An 18,731-nucleotide genomic window follows, 5' to 3' on the forward strand; every position below is an offset into this window, starting at 1 on the left:
CCAATCTTTCTCGGTCCTAATATTTTTCTCAAAATTTTCCTTTCTTTCTTTTCCATGTTTTCTATTTCCCCCTTTTTGTTAAGAGTTAGGCACTCCGATGCATACAGGCATTCTGGTCTAATGACAGTTTTATAATGTCTTAATTTAGCTTGAATCGAAATGTTTTTTTTGTTATATATGTCTTTGGTTTTTTGAAAAGCAAATTCCATTTTCCTTGCTCTCGCCTGGTTTGCACTCTTGTCTAAACCATTCACTTGAATTATTTCACCTAAATACTTAAATTTTTCTACTCTCTTAATATTGCCGTATTTAGTAATAAGATTTTTCTTGTTATTTCTATGATTAGACATATACACGGTTTTTTCAAATGAAATCTGCAGTCCAGCTCTGGCCGAAACTTCTTGTAGTTTCTCCAGGTAGTTCTGAGCTATTTCTTCGTTTTCTGTAATTATTGCCAGATCGTCTGCAAAAGCTAAACAGTCCACTTCTATTTTTTCTTTTTTTGTTCCAATTCTGATGTCATTCTTGGTGCCTTTGAGTTCTTCTTTCCATATTCTCAATATCTTTTCCAGTACGCAGTTGAAGAGGATTGGGGATAAACCATCACCTTGTCTAACACCTGTTTTAATTTCGAACTTCCTTGAAATTTCACCCATAAATTTAACTTTGGCCTTACTGTTTGTTAGCGTCTGTTTGATAATTTGAATTGTTTTCGTATCGACCCCAAATTCTTCCAATACTTTCAGTAATGTTTCTCTATCTACCGAGTCGTATGCTTTTTTGAAATCTACAAATACTATTGCAAATCTCTGGCCTCTTGAGATTCTGTAACGAATTAGTGTTTTCAGGTTAAATATTTGTTCAACACAGGATCTACCTTGTCTAAACCCTGCTTGATATTCACCTATTTTTATATCCAGAACTGGCTCCATGATTTGAAGTAATTTCCTTGACAAAATTTTGTATCCTACTGGTAGTAGCGAGATCCCTCTATAATTATTAACATTCATCTTATCCTCCTTTTTGTGTAGTGGGTGTATCAGGGCACACTGCCAGTCTTCAGGAATTCTTTCTTCGTCCCAGATCTTCTTAAACATATGTTCCAAAACTTGTGCGAGGTTGGTATCCATTATTTTTAGGATTTCTGGTACTATGGAGTCTTCACCTGGGGCTTTATTGTTTTTTAGACTGTGTATTATGTGTTTTATTTCTTCAGCGTCTGGAGGTTTTGACTCGGTATTAGTATTTCGGTGGTTTTCAAAACTCATTTTATCTTTGGGTGGTTCACAATTTAGTAGATTTTTGTTATTTGAATTATCACTGTTCACTCATTATAAGTGGAAAATCTGGGTTTAAGTACCAGCATGGCACAAATTTTTGTTGTCACCATCCCATTATACAGCTAATGGATGTCAATATTTGCAGCAGCAGCAAATATATTTCATGTACTTTTAATACTTGGTACAATCATGACCTTGAATATTGAAAATATTAAAATTCAAACCAGCACTATGAAAACTAAGATCACACATTCTCTTTCTTGAACCCTCCTTGTCCCTTGTAGCTACTCCAACAGGCCTAATATTGAAAGTCCCTGTTTCTGGATGTAATCCTACTCTAGACAAGGCTCTTTTACAGTTTGAAATATAGTGTTTTCTTGCTCTTATCTGCCTAATTTGTGACCTATATGCCTCATCAGCCAATTTCCATCCCAACAGATTCCTCTCCTTCTACAAAATCCTGCAGTTATCTGCCTATCATGTTTCCTTGGATGGTATCATCCATTAAGCCAACTTCAAACTGCAACAACATGCCAGACTTCAACTCAGAAAGCTATCCCAACCTCTCATAAGCTACTTGAAGAGTGGTGTTTCCCTCCCTGTCCCTTTGCATCTCCCTAAACAGTCACACCATCAACCACCACTCCTCTCCTACAAACAAAGCTTGGCCAACTTCCTTAACATCCCACAGCCTTCACCACTGCCTTCCAAACCAAGAACAACCCATAATCAGAAGAACCAGTCACAACAATACAGTGTCCTCAACCTTTCATCTAAAGCACTCTCCCCTCCTGAATTAGCTGTATTATCTAAGGGTGTCACTTTCAACCCTAAACCTGCATTTGATCATGCTGCTTTGGTGAAGGACCTGATTTCCTTCACACATAATGCCAACTGGAAATATCTAACCCAATCCCAAAACCTATCCAACAGCAAACCTGACACTGAACCCTGTTTTGAACTGTTTTGACCATGATCCCAGCTCAATCCACCATCACTACCTCAAAATCATCCCTCACAAGCCTTCCCAAAATTTCTCACATCCAGCATTGCTTCACAACCCTTCTTCACGTCCACACAACATGACCCTAAACTGTCCTCTGCAGAACTCCAGGCTCTATGTTCCCTAGAAGCTGATGACTCCATCATTTTTCTTCCAGCAGGCAAAGGATCTACCACTGTGGTACTTGACCAAAAGGTGTATGTTAGTGAAGGTCTATGACAGCTGCCTGACACCTCTACAAACAGCGTCTGCCATCAGATCCCATCCCTGTGATTCAAACTGACCTCCAGTCCCTTCTTAAAATCTCAGGCCCCTCACAAAGACTAACACATCAATCTACACAACTTCTCACCCCACCAAAACCATGCAGCCCCCACCTTTTACATTCTTCCTAAGATCCACAAACCGAATCATCCTGACTGTCCTATAGTTGCTGACTTCAAAGCACCCACTGAACATATAACTTACTTAGTTGATCAGCACCTGCAAGCCATAGTACAAAGACTTCCCTCCTATATCAAAGATACCAACCATTCCCTAAATCATTTGAAATCTTTGCCAACCCAAGTCCCATCACACACCTTACTTATCACCATTGATGCCAGCTCTGTCTATACCAACATCCCCCACATACATTGTCGGTCTGCTGCTGAACATTTCCTCAGTTGGCACCCACCTGATTCCAAACCTATGACATCCTTCCTACTCACCTTAACCAACTTAATACTTACCAACAACTACTTCACCTTTAAGCGGTAGACATATAAACAGATCAGGGGTACAGTCATGGGAATCAGAATGGTTCCTTCCTATGCCAACCTCTTCATGGGCCACTTGGAGGGACTTTCCTGTGATCCATAAGTCTTCAGGCCCTTGTTTGGTTTAGTTACATTGATGACATCTTTACCCCTATGGACTCATGGTGAGACTGACCTGTTAAAATCCCTGGAATCTCTGAATACCTTCTCCCAATTAAATTTCACATGGTTCTATTCTGAATCCCATACCACTTTCCCTGATGATGATCTTGTCCTCACTGAAGGCCAGCTACACACTTCTGTCCACATGAAACCTACTAACAAACAACAGTGCTTACATTTGGCAGCTACCATCCTTTCCATATCAAACTTTCCCACCTATACACCTTGGCAAGCAAGGCAAATATATCTGTTTGGATACAGACTCTTTACAGCAATACACTAACATTCTCACGTTAGCCTTCATTGGATGTAACTACCCCACCAGCCTAGTTCAAAAGTAGATTTCCTGGGCCATCACATGCAATCCTGGTACTGCTGATCCCTCCAAAAAACAACTTCAGAGCATACCACTGGTCACTCAGTATTATCCTGGTCTTGAATGCATCAATCAGCTACTTCCATAAGACCACAACCTCCTAAAATCATGACATGAAATGAGATCCATTCTGTCTGAGATTTTGCCCACCACACCTAGAATAGCTTTTGTCACCCTCCCAATCTCCGCAATATCCTTGTCAGACCCTATGCTCCTTCTGCACCCATCTCTCTACCCTATGGCTCCTACCCCTGTGACCAACCCTGCTGCAAGACTTGTCCTATGCTCTGTCCTACCACCACCTATACCAGCTCTGTAACTGGCAAAACATATACTATCAGAGGGAAAGCCACCTCTAAAACAACATGTCATATACCAGCTGTTAAGTAAACACTGTTTGACCTTCTACATCGGTGTGACAACCATCAAATTATCAATTAGGATGAATGGGCATAGGCAGAAGGTATATACTGGCAACACACAATATCCTGTTGCAGAGCAAGCTCTACAACATGACAGTCATGATCTCGGTACCTGTTTCACCACACACGCCATCTGGATTCTTCCCCCAAACACCAATTTCTCAGAACTCCGCATGTGGGAACTAATGATGCAACATGTCCTTGGTTCTTGGACCTGGTCTTAAGTTACGTTAATTCCTTCAGTCTCAGAGTTTCTTCATAGTAAAAACTCTTTTATTCACTCTGTTTTAGTTTTCTACATCTTTCATTATCTTGCCCACCTATTTTTCACCCCTCCCCCTCCTCCCACCTCTGTTATGTACAATGCACTTAGCTTTTCACTCTTATTAACTTATGGATGATGTTTAACCAGCAATCTCTGCTTTGTGTATTACCCTGTCTTCCACCTTTAAGCTCTCAGGTTCTCAAATCTTGTCCGATGCAGTCCCCCACAATGTCTTTCCTTCTCATCCCATCCAGTGAGTCTCCCCTAACCAGTGATTCTTGGTGACTTCTGAAATCTGCCCCATTTTCTACACCTGTTCAGTTCTTTTCCTTCATCCCTCTTCCTTCCCCTTCAACCTTTCTGCTTGAAGGTGTCACTGGCTCCAAAAGCTTACCAAATTATAACCTTCTTTTATGTGTGTGTCCTTCCGCTGCTTTGTGAGGAGATTTTTAATCTATCCAAATAAATTACTTTGTCAAAAATTGATTGTTTTCATTGTTATAAAATTCTTTTTTTGCCTTACTTCGAAGATAATACTGAAAGACAATAGAACATGTGTTTGCAAATAAGTAAGATCCCTAAGCTTGAAGTACACACAGTGAGTCAGTGACAGATACATGCCAAACGGAATCTTGATTAATTTGTTGTGCACTGACTAAATTTTATCTTGTTATCCAGCTGGATCAAAGGAAATGCTGAGTCACAGATAGGCACAACAAAAAGACAGTCACAAAATAAGCTTTTGGACAACAAGACCTTGTTGACTGAAAGCTTATTTTGTGATAGCCTTTTTGTTGTGCCTATCTGCGACTCAGCATCTCCGCTATATGTTGAGTAGCAAACATCCTTTCCATAATACTGTTACATTCCATACTAGATTTTCCATTGTTGGATCAAAGGAAATTTACACATACTGGTCACTTTAGTGTTTGATCATTCATGTCTGTATTTACCACTTGCAGATCATTTTTATTCATCTGAATCTGCATAAGATGAGACTTTATACCATTAAGACAAACTTTTTGCTGTAAAACAATTGTAAACCCATTTATATGGACTTTGTCTGATGTGGTTTGTGTGTACACCCTACATTAATATGTATGTGTCATTACAAAATTACACAGCTACAACAGTCCTTTAAAGCCAGTGGAAGGACATTTATGTAGGTTAGGAATTTTGAGTGAGGCCACATTTTGTGTTTCCACATTCTGATTTTGTTTCAATTTCTGCCGTCTATATATTGTTAAGGCCACCTTCTGTTTTTTGTTATGAAGTTAAGACTCAGTCTTTGAAAGAGGAATATAATTTATGACATAGAACTATAGTTTCCCAACTAGAATTTTGTGCTTCACAAAAATCAATATCATTGGAAATGTCACAGAATATACCAACAGGAGTTTTATCTCTGGCAGGATTATATTTTTGAAATCATACATGGCCTTTTTCTGTAGAAAATCCCTTACAATAGCCAAATTGAGTGGCAGCTGGCAAGTAATGCTGTAAAGAGTGAGTCAGTGTTCTGTCACAACCTGTTTTCTGCACGCATTTTGAAAAAATAAAGGAGTGAAATTGGTCACCAATTAGAGGTGATTTTCTTGTTTGCATTCTTTTAGATGGATGTTAGAAAATCTGTCAATATGTCCTAACTGAAAGAGAGTCCCAGGAGTGCAATAAATTCATTATTGTCCTTCTGAAAACAAAAAATCTGTTTGTCACAATTTATAATTACAAATTAACTTTGCCTCTTCCATGGTTCCAAACGAAATACAGTTCTGTGGATTTGGCTCCACCTAATTCCCTGGAGCCAGAACTAAACAGTGAAATAACTAACACTTGAGGAAAGATCTTTTCCAATGCAGAAGCCTACTTTTTGGTGTTCTGCTGTTGTCATTGATGGTATGTCAACAAGAGCTTAGCTGAGGGACTACAAGTAGTCGGCACATGAGTCAGCCACTCTTGTCGACGGGAATTGTCATCAGTAATCCCTGGGTCTCTTTAAATAGCTGTTCTCCAGGAAGGGACATTCTGCCCCCTAGTAACTCATGACCAGACGTAGGTGTGGTCTTGCGATGTGGACAGTGACCTCTTGCTGTTGCCTGCCGAGGTACTTAGTGGTCTGTAGTTCTCCGGTCACCTCCTGGTGGTCTGGGGGCATATCTGAAAATTTCACATGGCTGCTATGGACTTCAAAGCATTGATTTTTCATGACTTGCACATTATAGCCATCATGTGTGTTGTGATACCACAGGAGGTATCATTATTCTACATATGAATCTGTTAGGAAACATCCCCAGAGTCATTGAATGATTACACAGGTGGCTGAAGGGTGGTCATATCAATTAAGCAAATCATTTTTATTACTCTGCTTGGAACATCAAGTCAAAAGATTTTTTCCTTCTTTTTTTGGTAATCTCCTTAAGGACTGTATTTTTGAAACTATCTATCGCTTGTCAAAACCGTGTCTGCCATAAAGCATTTGTATTTGGTTGTTTTTTAGTAGGTACATTGCTACCACTGTTAGGACCAGTCCCTGAAACCACCGAACAGTTTTTTAAATGTGTTGTCATTTCATGCCACTCTCTGTATTTCTTCTTCTTTTCTTTCTGTTCTTCTAAACATTATAAAATTTCTTTTTGTCATTTGTGTCTCTCCTTTGCCTCTCAGGTCATGACATGTTATCAGTTACTCCACACTGGGATTGTTACTTTATTAATGTGTGTGTGTGTGGGGGGGGGGGTAGGGGGGGGTCAGTGGGTTGGGGGGGGGGGGTGATGTGGGTGGTGTGAGTGGGGTGGGGGGAGACCACATTGTGCTACCCTGCCGACAATCAATCTTGCTTCACAACAGACTATCTTTGGAACTGACTGTGTTTTTGGCTTGAGCATAAATGCTTGCTTACTGTATATCACAGCTCTCTAAGGTTTCAGATCAAGCAGATGTGCTTTCTTGTTGTGCACCATTTGAACAAAATAAAGCTTCTATTCTATACGATAACATGCTGTATGCACTTTGTATCATACTCTACCATATGGACCCACATGTGTTATCGCTTTAAGAGTTCATCAACATTAATAACTTGAAAGGAGTTATTTGAAATGCAAGGATAGCAAATGAATTGGTAAGTGAAGGTGAATTCATCTTTTGTGATGCTTGACAGCACCTCAGTAGTTTTTTTCTGTATGTCAGCAACATCAACATCAGAAAAATACTTTCCTTTTATGTCTCTTTTCATTCCAGGAAACATAAAGAAGTTTCAAGGGGCAAGATCATGTGAGTATGGGGTGTGAGGAACAGGGATCACACCATTTTTGGTCAAGAAGGGCTGTGTGAGTAGGGGCATTGTCATGATGGAAAAACTAGTCATCCAGCTGCCACAAATCAGGCCACTTCTGCTGCACACCTGTTGGACAATCATTTCAAAATTTCCAAGTAAAAAGCCTGATTAACTGTCTGACCCCACAGAACAAACTCTGAATGTGTGACACCTCTCATTTAGGGAAAAAAAGCAGCATTATTTTAATGTTTCATTTCACCTAGTGAGCTTTCTTGAGGTGAGGCTACGGTAACTTTAAGTCTTCCACTGGCTTGATTACTGCTTTGATTCAGGATTGTAATCATAGCACCAAGTTCCACACTTGTGATAATTCTTGAAAAAAAGTTTGGATCATTGCAGGATTCTTTTTTCAAAGCACAGCATGCTTCCACATGACCGCATTTTTGTTCATCAGTTAGCAGTCATGACAAAAATCTGTCAGTCACCCTTTTTATTCCCAAATCTTCTGTCACTCTAAGTCATTCTCAACAGCTCCACAATTTCTACAATGGTCCATCATCAATGTCTGTTAATAAGTGCACAAATGTTTTCAACATTTTCATGGAACAAGGTTTGCCATCAACTCACGTTTCACCATTTTTGAAACAAGAAAACCGCTCAAACAATTGAGTTTTCCCCATGGAATCATCCTAGTACACTGTTTTTAACATTTCAAGAGTTCCACTTTTTCTGAGCAAAAACCAGAATTTCACAGCTGCATGCTGTCCATGAAATCAGCCATTGCAAAAAAGATAATCACATAAATCCGTTGTTACTTCAGGCTCTGCCAAAACTAGTCCTAACCTTCTTCAGTGATGGAACTATGTACTCCTAGCAGCAAAATGTAGTAGTACAGAAGCTCTGTCCACCAAAAATCAGTTCGGTTTCTTTTGGGTACCTTTTTCTATATTTAAAAATGGGAGTTATGATCTCTATTATGACTAAGTCTCTATATTACAAAATGAACATATAAAATATAGATACAAATTGAATGTTTCGAATACCTTCAGTAATTCTGGTGGGTTAAGAGGAGGTTGCACTGTGATGAAAAGAGTGAGAAATGTTGCATCATTCTGTGGCTGCAACAGCTGACTATCTCCAGAAAGTGACAAACTTGCCAGCTGTGAGAGTTGAGATTCCCTTTCATATCCTAATAATATTGGTGGTGAGTACAGTTTGAATGTACCTTCAACCTGTGGAGTCAGAAAAACTTGGTATGAACTAAACACAATTAAAACCTTCTACAATAAAGCCAAGAAGCTTTTCTTACACTCAGATTAAATATAAATTATATGATATTTGTTCCCTTTTTGTATCCAAAAGACTGCTTTTAGATTTATTTACAGTTACTGTCAATAAAATTCAGTATTACTTGGCATTAGCAACTGCTGCACTGAACAAGATGTTGACAGATTTTTAAGAATGATGTGCAATAAAACATCCACTGACCTGAGAGTTTAATGTCATCCAATTAGTTGCAGATGTTCTGAAGTGGTTCCCAGTAATTTTCTAATAATAAACCTCATCAAAATCAGTTGCATCCATTGCATTCATTGTGAAAGCCCACAGGAGACTATTATTACAAACAAGAGGCAGGGGATGCAGAGGGTATACTGTTTGAAATACTTAGGTGTCTACATAGAGAACAGGCTTAACTGGAGGAAACACTAAATACTTGAAATGACTTAACTCAGGAACATTTGCTCTCTGGATAATCTCCAAAATCAGGGGCATCAATGTTTCAAAATCTGCCTGTTTTGACTTATTCCATTTAGTGATGTATTATAGAATCATCTTATGTAGCAATTCACCACTAATGAAAACAGTCTTCATCGTTCAGAAAAAGCCACTATGACCTGGAGACATTGGCCATGTATGTGTGAATTGTGCTCGTGTGAAGCTGTGTGGTTTTTATTTCCTTTTAGCCAAAAGCTTAAGTGCTTAGCAGCCATTTTTCTGTGACTGCCTGCAACTCAACACCTCCTCCATATTATGAGTACAAACCATTCTTTCCACCATATTGTTGTTATTCTACCCTGGATTCTTCCTTGTTTATTTTGATTACTCAAACACAACTGGCCATTGTTGGCTGCTGTCATCTGCTATTGCTATCACACTGTGGTGAAAGATTGGTAAACATCATCTTCAACACTGGAATCTGGATATCATTCAGCTTCACACCCTCTTCATTTTGATTAAATCTATTGGGGTGTTTAGCAATCTCTACGGCCTCTCTCTATAGCTTTTCATGGTATCCACTTGTGGCTGCCTGTACTTGATTCTCATCAGAATAAATCATATGGTTTCCTGGCTCTAAAGCATGTTCTACAACAAAAGCTGATCTGTCCGTGCACAGTTAGCCTTGTGTTCTACCCATTTTTCAGCTGTTCTTTTAATAGTATCCATGTATAAGTCTTTAGAATTACATGGAATCCTTAAAATTCCTGCTTTTCCCAGCAGTTTGCGACAATCCTTGGTCAACTTTAGGTGTTCTGTATCTTTTGGGTTGATTTATAGATTGCAATGATATTCCGTTTCATAAGATTTTTCATATGCAGTCAGAAATGTATTTAATGAAATGCAAGAAAACCTTTGATTTCCCAGATTCCTGTATATAATTATGGTCTTTTCATATCTGTTTTAATGCTCTCGCTCTCTCTCTCTCTCTCTCTCTCTCTCTCTCTCTCTCTCTCTCTCAGTGGATATTTATCTTTTCTTGATCAACAAATCATGAAAGAAGGTTATATATGTGGGAGAGGTCTGGAGGCACTGGAAGGTTTCAGATAGTTTATATAATGGTAAGACAGAGATTTAGGAGCCAGGTTTTAAATTGTAAGGCATTTTCAGCGTCAGAAGTGGACTCTGACCACAATTTATTGGTTATGAACTGTAGATTAAAACTGAAGAAACTGCAGAAAAGCAGAAATTTAGGGAGATGAGACCTGGATAACCTGAACGAACCAGAGGTTGTAGAATTTCAGAGAGAGCATTGGGGAATGACTGACAAGAATACTGGAAAGAAATGCAGTAGAAGAAGAATGGGTAGCTCTGAGACATAAAATAGTGAAGGCAGCAGAGGATCAAGTAGGTAAAAAGACAGGAGCTAGTAGAAATCCTTGGGTAACAGAAGAGATATTGAATTTAACTGATGAAAGGAGAAAATAAAAAATGCACTAAATGAAGCAGGCAAAAAGAAATAAAAACAACTCAAAAATGAGACTGACAGAAAGTGCAAAATGGCTAAGCAGAAATGGCTGGAGGAAAAATGTAAGGATGTAGAAGCATCTATCACTAGGGGTAAGATACGTACTGCCTACAGGAAAATTAAAGAGACCTTTGGCGAAAAGAGAACCACTTGCATGAATATCAAGAGCTCAGATGGAAACCCAGTTCTAAGCAAAGAAGGGAAAGCAGAAAGGTGGAAGGAGTATATAGAGGGCCTATACAAGGGCGATGTACGTGAGGACAATATTATGGAACTGGAAGAGGATGTAGATGAAGATGAAATGGGAGATATGATACAGCGTGAAGAGTTTGACAGAGCACTGAAAGACCTCAGTCGAAACAAGGCCCTGGGAGTAGACAACATTCCATTAGAACTACTGACGGCCTTAGGAGAGCCAGTCATGACAAACCTCTACCATCTGGTGAGCAAGATGTATGAGACAGGCAAAATACCCTCAGACTTCAAGAAGAATATAATAATTCCAATCCCAAAGAAGGCAGGTGTTGACAGATGTGAAAATTACCGAACTATCAGTTTAATAAGTCACAGCTGCAAAATACTAACGCGAATTCTTTACAGACGAATGGAAAAACTAGTAGAAGCCGACCTCGGGGAAGATCAGTTTGGATTCCGTAGAAATATGGGAACACGTGAGGCAACACTGACCCTACGACTTATCTTAGAAGCTACATTAAGAAAAGGCAAACCTACGTTTCTAGCATTTATAGACTTAGAGAAAGCTTTTGACAATGTTGACTGGAATACTTTCTTTAAAATTCTGAAGGTGGCAGGGGTAAAATACAGGGAGCAAAAAGCTATTTACAATTCGTACTGAAACCAGATGGCAGTTATAAGAGTCAAGGGGTACGAGGGAAGAAATGGTTGAGAAGGGCGTAAGACAGGATTGTAGCCTACCATCGATGTTATTCAATCTGTGTATTGAGCAAGCAGTAAAGGAAACAAATAAAGTAGTATTCCAAGGAAAGCATTTCTGAAGAGAAATTTGTTAACATCGAGTACAGATTTAAGTGCCAGGAAGTTTTTTTCTGAAAGTATTTGTGTGGAGTGTAGCCATGTATGGAAATGAAAGTTGGACAATAAATAGTTTAGACAAGAAGAGAATAGAAGCTTTCGCACTGTGGTGCTACAGAAGAATGTGGGGTAGATCATGTAAGTAATGAGAAGGTACTGACTAGAATTGGGGAGAAGGGGAATTTGTGGCACAACTTGACTGGAAGAAGGGATCGGTTGGTAGGACATGTTCTGAAGCATCAAGGAATCACCAGTTTAGTATTGGAGGGAAGCATGGAGGGTAAAAACCGTAGAGGGAGGCCAAGAGATGAATACACTAAGCAGGTTCAGAAGGTTGTAGGTTGCAATAGTTATTCGGAGGTGAAGAGACTTGCACAGGATAGAGTAGCATGGAGAGCTGCATCAGACCAGTCTCTGGAATGAAGACCACAACAGTAACAACAACAACAACAACAACAACAACAATCATGTATTAGTGAGATATTTTGGCTCCACATCAAGCAGCTCTGCTTCACAGATGTTTCTTGCTCCATCCAACTTATAACACTTTGCTTTTGTTGTGGGTGATAATTTGAAACCTGGTGTAGGTAATAGGCCTTGTAAGTGGATTTTCAGTATACTGTTTGACCTCAGCTACCACCTCCTTTCTTGATGACTAGCACATCAAGAAAATGTAACCTTCCATCTACGCAGTTTCTAATGCCTGTTCTTCAGATTTCCCCATGTAAAAATTTTCTATCTCCCGGATTAAGGGGCTCCTCACAATGATACGATCTGTCTGTTTGTAGAACTCATTATTCTATTTGAAGAACATAGTCATAAGACAGTATTTAAATAGTTCTGCAGCATCAGCAGGAAAAATCCTATTTGTCTGTTCCAACACCTCATTAAGTTGAATCATGATAGACAGCAATATCACATCAAAAGTAGCTAACATTTCTTTTGACTGGACCACTATGCCATTTAATTTACTGATAAAATGTGCTGAATTATTGATATAGAGTCCAACTGACCCATGTGCAGTTGTAATACAGCTGTCACAGAATTTGGCACTGAACAGGTGGGCAAACAAATGGAGCTTACCATACATCACAGTGGAATATGGCTACGAAGCCTTTCGCGACGTATTTCTTGAATAAAAATCTCTTGGTGTACATGCCGCATCAATTCAGGATAAAACTCCAAGCTTTCAACCACTACCTCCATGGTCATCATCAGGCCTGCTTAACAAGCATAAGATTTTATTTGAAGAAACCAGAGTAATAGCCTACGCATCGAATTACTGGGACTCTGTAATCTGGGAAGCAGTCGAAATTAGACTTAGCGATAACTTTAGAGACAACAACTATGCATTTAGCGACACTTGGAAGAGTGCACCGGATAAAGAAAAATTGCAGAGAAAAACTTCCCGCACTTTACCTCCTGATTCAAGGGATAGCGCTGCAAGCAACGCGGGATAGAAATTACATCTATGGAAGTAGAGGGCACCACTTCACTATGTGCCATATCACTGTAGCTATGACGTATTCCAGCCAATCAGAAGCCGTCCTTTGCATATAAAAGTGGGAACCTCGCTAGTTCACGACAGTCAGTTTTAGCCCTGACGACAACCATGGAGGTAGTGGTCGAAAGCTTGGAGTTTTATCCTGAATTGACGCGGCATGTACACCGAGAGATTTTTATTCAATCACAGTGGAATGTTTTCTTTATGGACTTTCAGAAGCCCTTAAAGACTTAGTGGTAGCACAACTGCAGTGAACAAACTCTTCTGCCTTCTCTGCTTACTTGAGCACTTTTCTTTATCAGCCATGTAACAGTTCTACTACAAGAATGACCAAATTTGACTAGAAGAACACAATGGCAACTGCAGAATGGGAAAGACAGACAGATAAGCTGTTTCAGAATATGCTTTGCAGCTAAATGATCACCAGATTAATTTTGATAAAACTCAAGTACTGGCAGCTACATCTGGATACCATAAAATGCTATACAGAGAGACCATAGAGGATACTAAACACCCCAATAATTTTAGTTGGATGCAAGAGGGTGTGACAGTGAATGATAACTGGATTCTGATGCTGAAAGAGGTGTGTCCACTATGGGATGATAGCAACAGGGGATGATAGCAACAGTGGATGTCAGCAAGTGACAGTGGCCAGTTGTGCTTGAGTGTTCAGAACATGTGATGTCATGTCTCTGCATGGAAGCACATGGGACTGGAATTTTACTTCAGCCAGTAGTGCTAGGGTGTGCATTGGATCTTCAAAAAACCTGCAACATCCCTTGAACATGTTCTCCACAGATGGAAAGGAAATGCTGCATTTCATTAGGAAATTCTTGGTGTAGTGCTCAGAATAATTTAATACGTGTGACTTTTCTGGCCACAAAACTTTCACATTTTACTATTTATTGATCATTAATATGTATTTTTAACCTGCTTTACGTGACTGTTAAATGACATATAATTGCGTAAGCTTCCGTGGGCAGAGTCAGTCGACATAAAAGTTTTCTGGGTGTAGTACCATGTCATAATATACAAAACTACTGCTGCTGGAGAAAACAGACCTAGAAGAAGGCCACTGCAACCATGGCCGAAATGTTAGTTTTTCGCCAGCAGCAGTAGTTTTATACATTATGACGCGGTACCACACCCAGAAAACTTTTATGTTGACTGTTAATGACATGATCATAATAATGAATTAAATGTTTTGCTTCATGAAATAAATATAGCAATAAATAAAAATGTTTGTTAGCTCTACATCTATACTCTTCAAATTGCAGTGAAGTGCATGAGAGAACTTTCTCCAAAAGTTGAGTAAGTTAGTGTGTTTTCTATGTGGCTGTCTACTTGACAGCATATCTTCTACAGTGATCTATCTAGTGAAATAGCTGAATAAACAATAATAAGAATCTTAGAAGTCCAACTGGATCTACAACTTTTATTTAGGATCAACAAATAGCAGAAACTTAGGAACTGAATGTAGGTTAATAAGGTTGGAAGAGGAGTTCAATGACATTAAATGGGATACAATAGACTTATCAGAAGTAAGATGAGAAAACAAAGATGACACTGAGATAAAATCACGATACGTGTTTTATAACGGAGCTGCAGAATACAGAGGAAAGACAAGTGTGGCCTTTTCACTGTGCCACTGCATACGCAAATATGATTAGTCTGACTGTCAGTATCTAGTCGACACTTATGTGTCTGTTAGCATTATCCTGTGGTGGAATCAATCACTGTTGCAATTGCACCAGAACACTGGTTTTAAAGTCATTAGTATAGGTACAAGCATCTGACTCATTATACTCTCACAGAGATCCCTTAGTTCTAAATTGATAGCTTGTATGTATTAGCAAACAGATTTAAAGTGGTGATAGTAAGCATAGGACACTATCTTTTTACATAAATACAGTTATTAGAAGAAATTATCTTGTCTATAAATTCTTCCACAGGCATATCTAAATTTCTTTTGCTGTGAAAAGTTACTTAAATGTTTTTAAACTTAGCACAAGCACAAGCTATACATCAGAGACTTGTAATAGTTTCTTATTGAAAAATCTATTCTAACTATACCCATTCAAAATTAAACACAAAGTAATATTAGGGGAGAGTGGGGCACTATGAACCACGGGGCACAATGAATCAGGTAGCATAATTTCAGTATAAAGTGGTAAATTATTTTTTTCCTCTGTGCATATGTTGTTGGTACTGCTCTACCGACTGCCAGTGGAAATAAAGTGAAAGTTATTAGAACTAGCCGAAATGGTTGTTAAATACGTGAAAGGAGCTGTTATTGAACTAGAAACGGTGGATTTTATAGCAGCGGTAGTGTTGAAAGCGGAAAATAAAAATTTTTTGGTTATGGTTTGGAAGTGGGTTACGTTGTTGTTGTTGTTGTGGTCTTCAGTCCTGAGACTGGTTTGATGCAGCTCTCCATGCTACTCTATCCTGTGCAAGCTTCTTCATCTCCCAGTACCTATTGCAACCTACATCCTTCTGAATCTGCTTAGTGTATTCATCTCTTGGTCTCCCTCTACGATTTTTACCCTCCATGCTGCCCTCCAATACTAAATTGGTGATCCCTTGATGCCTCAGAACATGTCCTACCAACCGATCCCTTCTTCTGGTCAAGTTGTGCCACAAACTTCTCTTCTCCCCAATCCTATTCAATACTTCCTCATTAGTTATGTGATCTACCCATCTAATCTTCAGCATTCTTCTGTAGCACCACATTTCGAAAGCTTCTATTCTCTTCTTGTCCAAACTATTTATCGTCCATGTTTCACTTCCATACATGGCTACACTCCATACAAATACTTTCAGAAACGACTTCCTCACACTTAAATCTATACTCGATGTTAACAAGTTTCTCTTCTTCAGAAACGCTTTCCTTGCCATTGCCAGACTACATTTTATATCCTCTCTACTTCGACCATCATCAGTTATTTTGCTCTCCAAATAGCAAAACTCCTTTACTACCTTAAGTGCCTCATTTCCTAATCTAATTCCCTCAGCATCACCCGACTTAATTAGACTACATTCCATTATCCTTGTTTTGCTTTTGTTGATGTTCATCTTATATCCTCCTTTCAAGACACTGTCCATTCCATTCACTGCTCTTCCAAGTCCTTTGCTGTCTCTGACAGAATTACAATGTCATCGGCGAACCTCAAAGTTTTTATTTCTTCTCCATGAATTTTAATACCTACTCCGAATTTTTCTTTTGTTTCCTTTACTGCTTGCTCAATATACAGATTGAACAACATCGGGGAGAGGCTACAACCCTGTCTTACTCCCTTCCCAACCACTGCTTCCCTTTCATGTCCCTCGACTCTTATAACTGCCATCTGGTTTCTGTACAAAATGTAAATAGCCTTTCGCTCCCTGTATTTTACCCCTGCCACCTTCAGAATTTGAAAGAGAGTATTCCAGTCAACATTGTCAAAAGCTTTCTCTAAGTCTACAAATGCTAGAAACGTAGGTTTGCCTTTCCTTAATCTTTCTTCTAAGATAAGTCGTAAGGTCAGTATTGCCTCACGTGTTCCAGTGTTTCTACGGAATCCAAACTGATCTTCCCCGAGGTTGGCTTCTACTAGTTTTTCCATTCGTCTGTAAAGAATTCGCATTAGTATTTTGCAGCTGTGACTTATTAAGCTGATAGTTCGGTAATTTTCACATCTGTCAACACCTGCTTTCTTTGGGATTGGAATTATTATATTCTTCTTGAAGTCTGAGGGTATTTCGCCTGTCTCATACATCTTCCTCATCAGATGGTAGAGTTTTGTCAGGACTGACTCTCCCACGGCCGTCAGTAGTTCCAATGGAATATTGTCTACTCCAGGGGCTTTGTTTCGACTCAGGTCTTTCAGTGCTCTGTCAAACTCTTCACGCAGTATCATATCTCCCATTTCATCTTCATCTACATCCTCTTCCATTTCCATAATATTGTCCTCAAGTACATCGCCCTTGTATAAACCCTCTATATACTCCTTCCACCTTTCTGCTTTCCCTTCTTTGCTTAGAACTGGGTTTCCATCTGAGCTCTTGATATTCATACAAGTCGTTCTCTTATCTCCAAAGGTCTCTTTAATTTTCCTGTAGGCGATATCTATCTTACCCCTAGTGAGATAGGCCTCTACATCCTTACATTTGTCCTCTAGCCATCCCTGCTTAGCCATTTTGCACTTCCTGTCGATCTCATTTTTGAGACGTTTGTATTCGTTTTTGCCTGTTTCACTTACTGCATTTTTATATTTTCTCCTTTCATCAATTAAATTCAATATTTCTTCTGTTACCCAAGTATTTCTACTAGCCCTCGTCTTTTTACCTACTTGATCCTCTGCTGCCTTCACTACTTCATCCCTCAAAGCTACCCATTCTTCTTCTACTGTATTTATTTCCCCCATTCCTGTCAATTGCTCCCTTATGCTCTCCCTGAATCTCTGTACAACCTCTGGTTCTTTTAGTTTATCCAGGTCCCATCTCCTTAAATTCCCACCTTTTTGCAGTTTCTTCAGTTTTAATCTACAGGTCATAACCAATAGATTGTGGTCAGAGTCCATATCTGCCCCTGGAAATGTCTTACAATTTAAAACCTGGTTCCTAAATCTCTGTCTTACCATTATATAATCTATCTGATACCTTTTAGTATCTCCAGGGTTCTTCCATGTATACAACCTTCTTTCATGATTCTTAAACGAAGTGTTAGTTATGATTATGTTGTGCTCTGTGCAAAATTCTACCAGGCGACTTCCTCTTTCATTTCTGTCCCCCAATCTATATTCACCTACTACGTTTCCTTCTCTCCCTTTTCCTACACTCGAATTCCAGTCACCCATGACTATTAAATTTTCGTCTCCCTTCACAATCTGAATAATTTCTTTTATTTCATCATACATTTCTTCAATTTCTTCGTCATCTGCAGAGCTAGTTGGCATATAAACTTGTACTACTGTAGTAGGTGTGGGCTTCGTATCTATCTTGGCCACAATAATGCGTTCACTATGCTGTTTGTAGTAGCTTACCTGCATTCCTATTTTCCTATTCATTATTAAACCTACTCCTGCATTACCCCTATTTGATTTTGTGTTTATAACCCTGTAGTCACCTGACCAGAAGTCTTGTTCCTCCTGCCACCGAACTTCACTAATTCCCACTATATCTAACTTCAACCTATCCATTTCCCTTTTTAAATTTTCTAACCTACCTGCCCGATTAAGGGATCTGACATTCCACGCTCCAATCCGTAGAACGCCAGTTTTCTTTCTCCTGATAACGACATTCTCTTGAGTAGTCCCCGCCCGGAGATCCGAATGGGGGACTATTTTACCTCCGGAATATTTTACCCAAGAGGACGCCATCATCATCTAATCATACAGCAATGCTGCATG

General features: G+C 39.2%; 1 protein-coding gene across 1 annotated transcript in view; it reads right to left on the bottom strand.

Moving 5' to 3' along the window:
* LOC124788398 (coiled-coil and C2 domain-containing protein 2A) overlaps positions 1–18,731 on the bottom strand; it is a 348,192-nt gene that overhangs the window by 92,296 nt on the left and 237,165 nt on the right. Inside the window, exon 15 of the mRNA XM_047255664.1 lies at positions 8,584–8,772. Coding sequence (XP_047111620.1) covers positions 8,584–8,772 — 189 coding nt within the window. The remainder of the gene's footprint in view (positions 1–8,583; positions 8,773–18,731) is intronic.

The sequence above is a fragment of the Schistocerca piceifrons genome, chromosome 3 (genome assembly GCF_021461385.2).
Source record: "Schistocerca piceifrons isolate TAMUIC-IGC-003096 chromosome 3, iqSchPice1.1, whole genome shotgun sequence".
Taxonomy (NCBI): Eukaryota; Metazoa; Arthropoda; class Insecta; order Orthoptera; family Acrididae; genus Schistocerca; species Schistocerca piceifrons.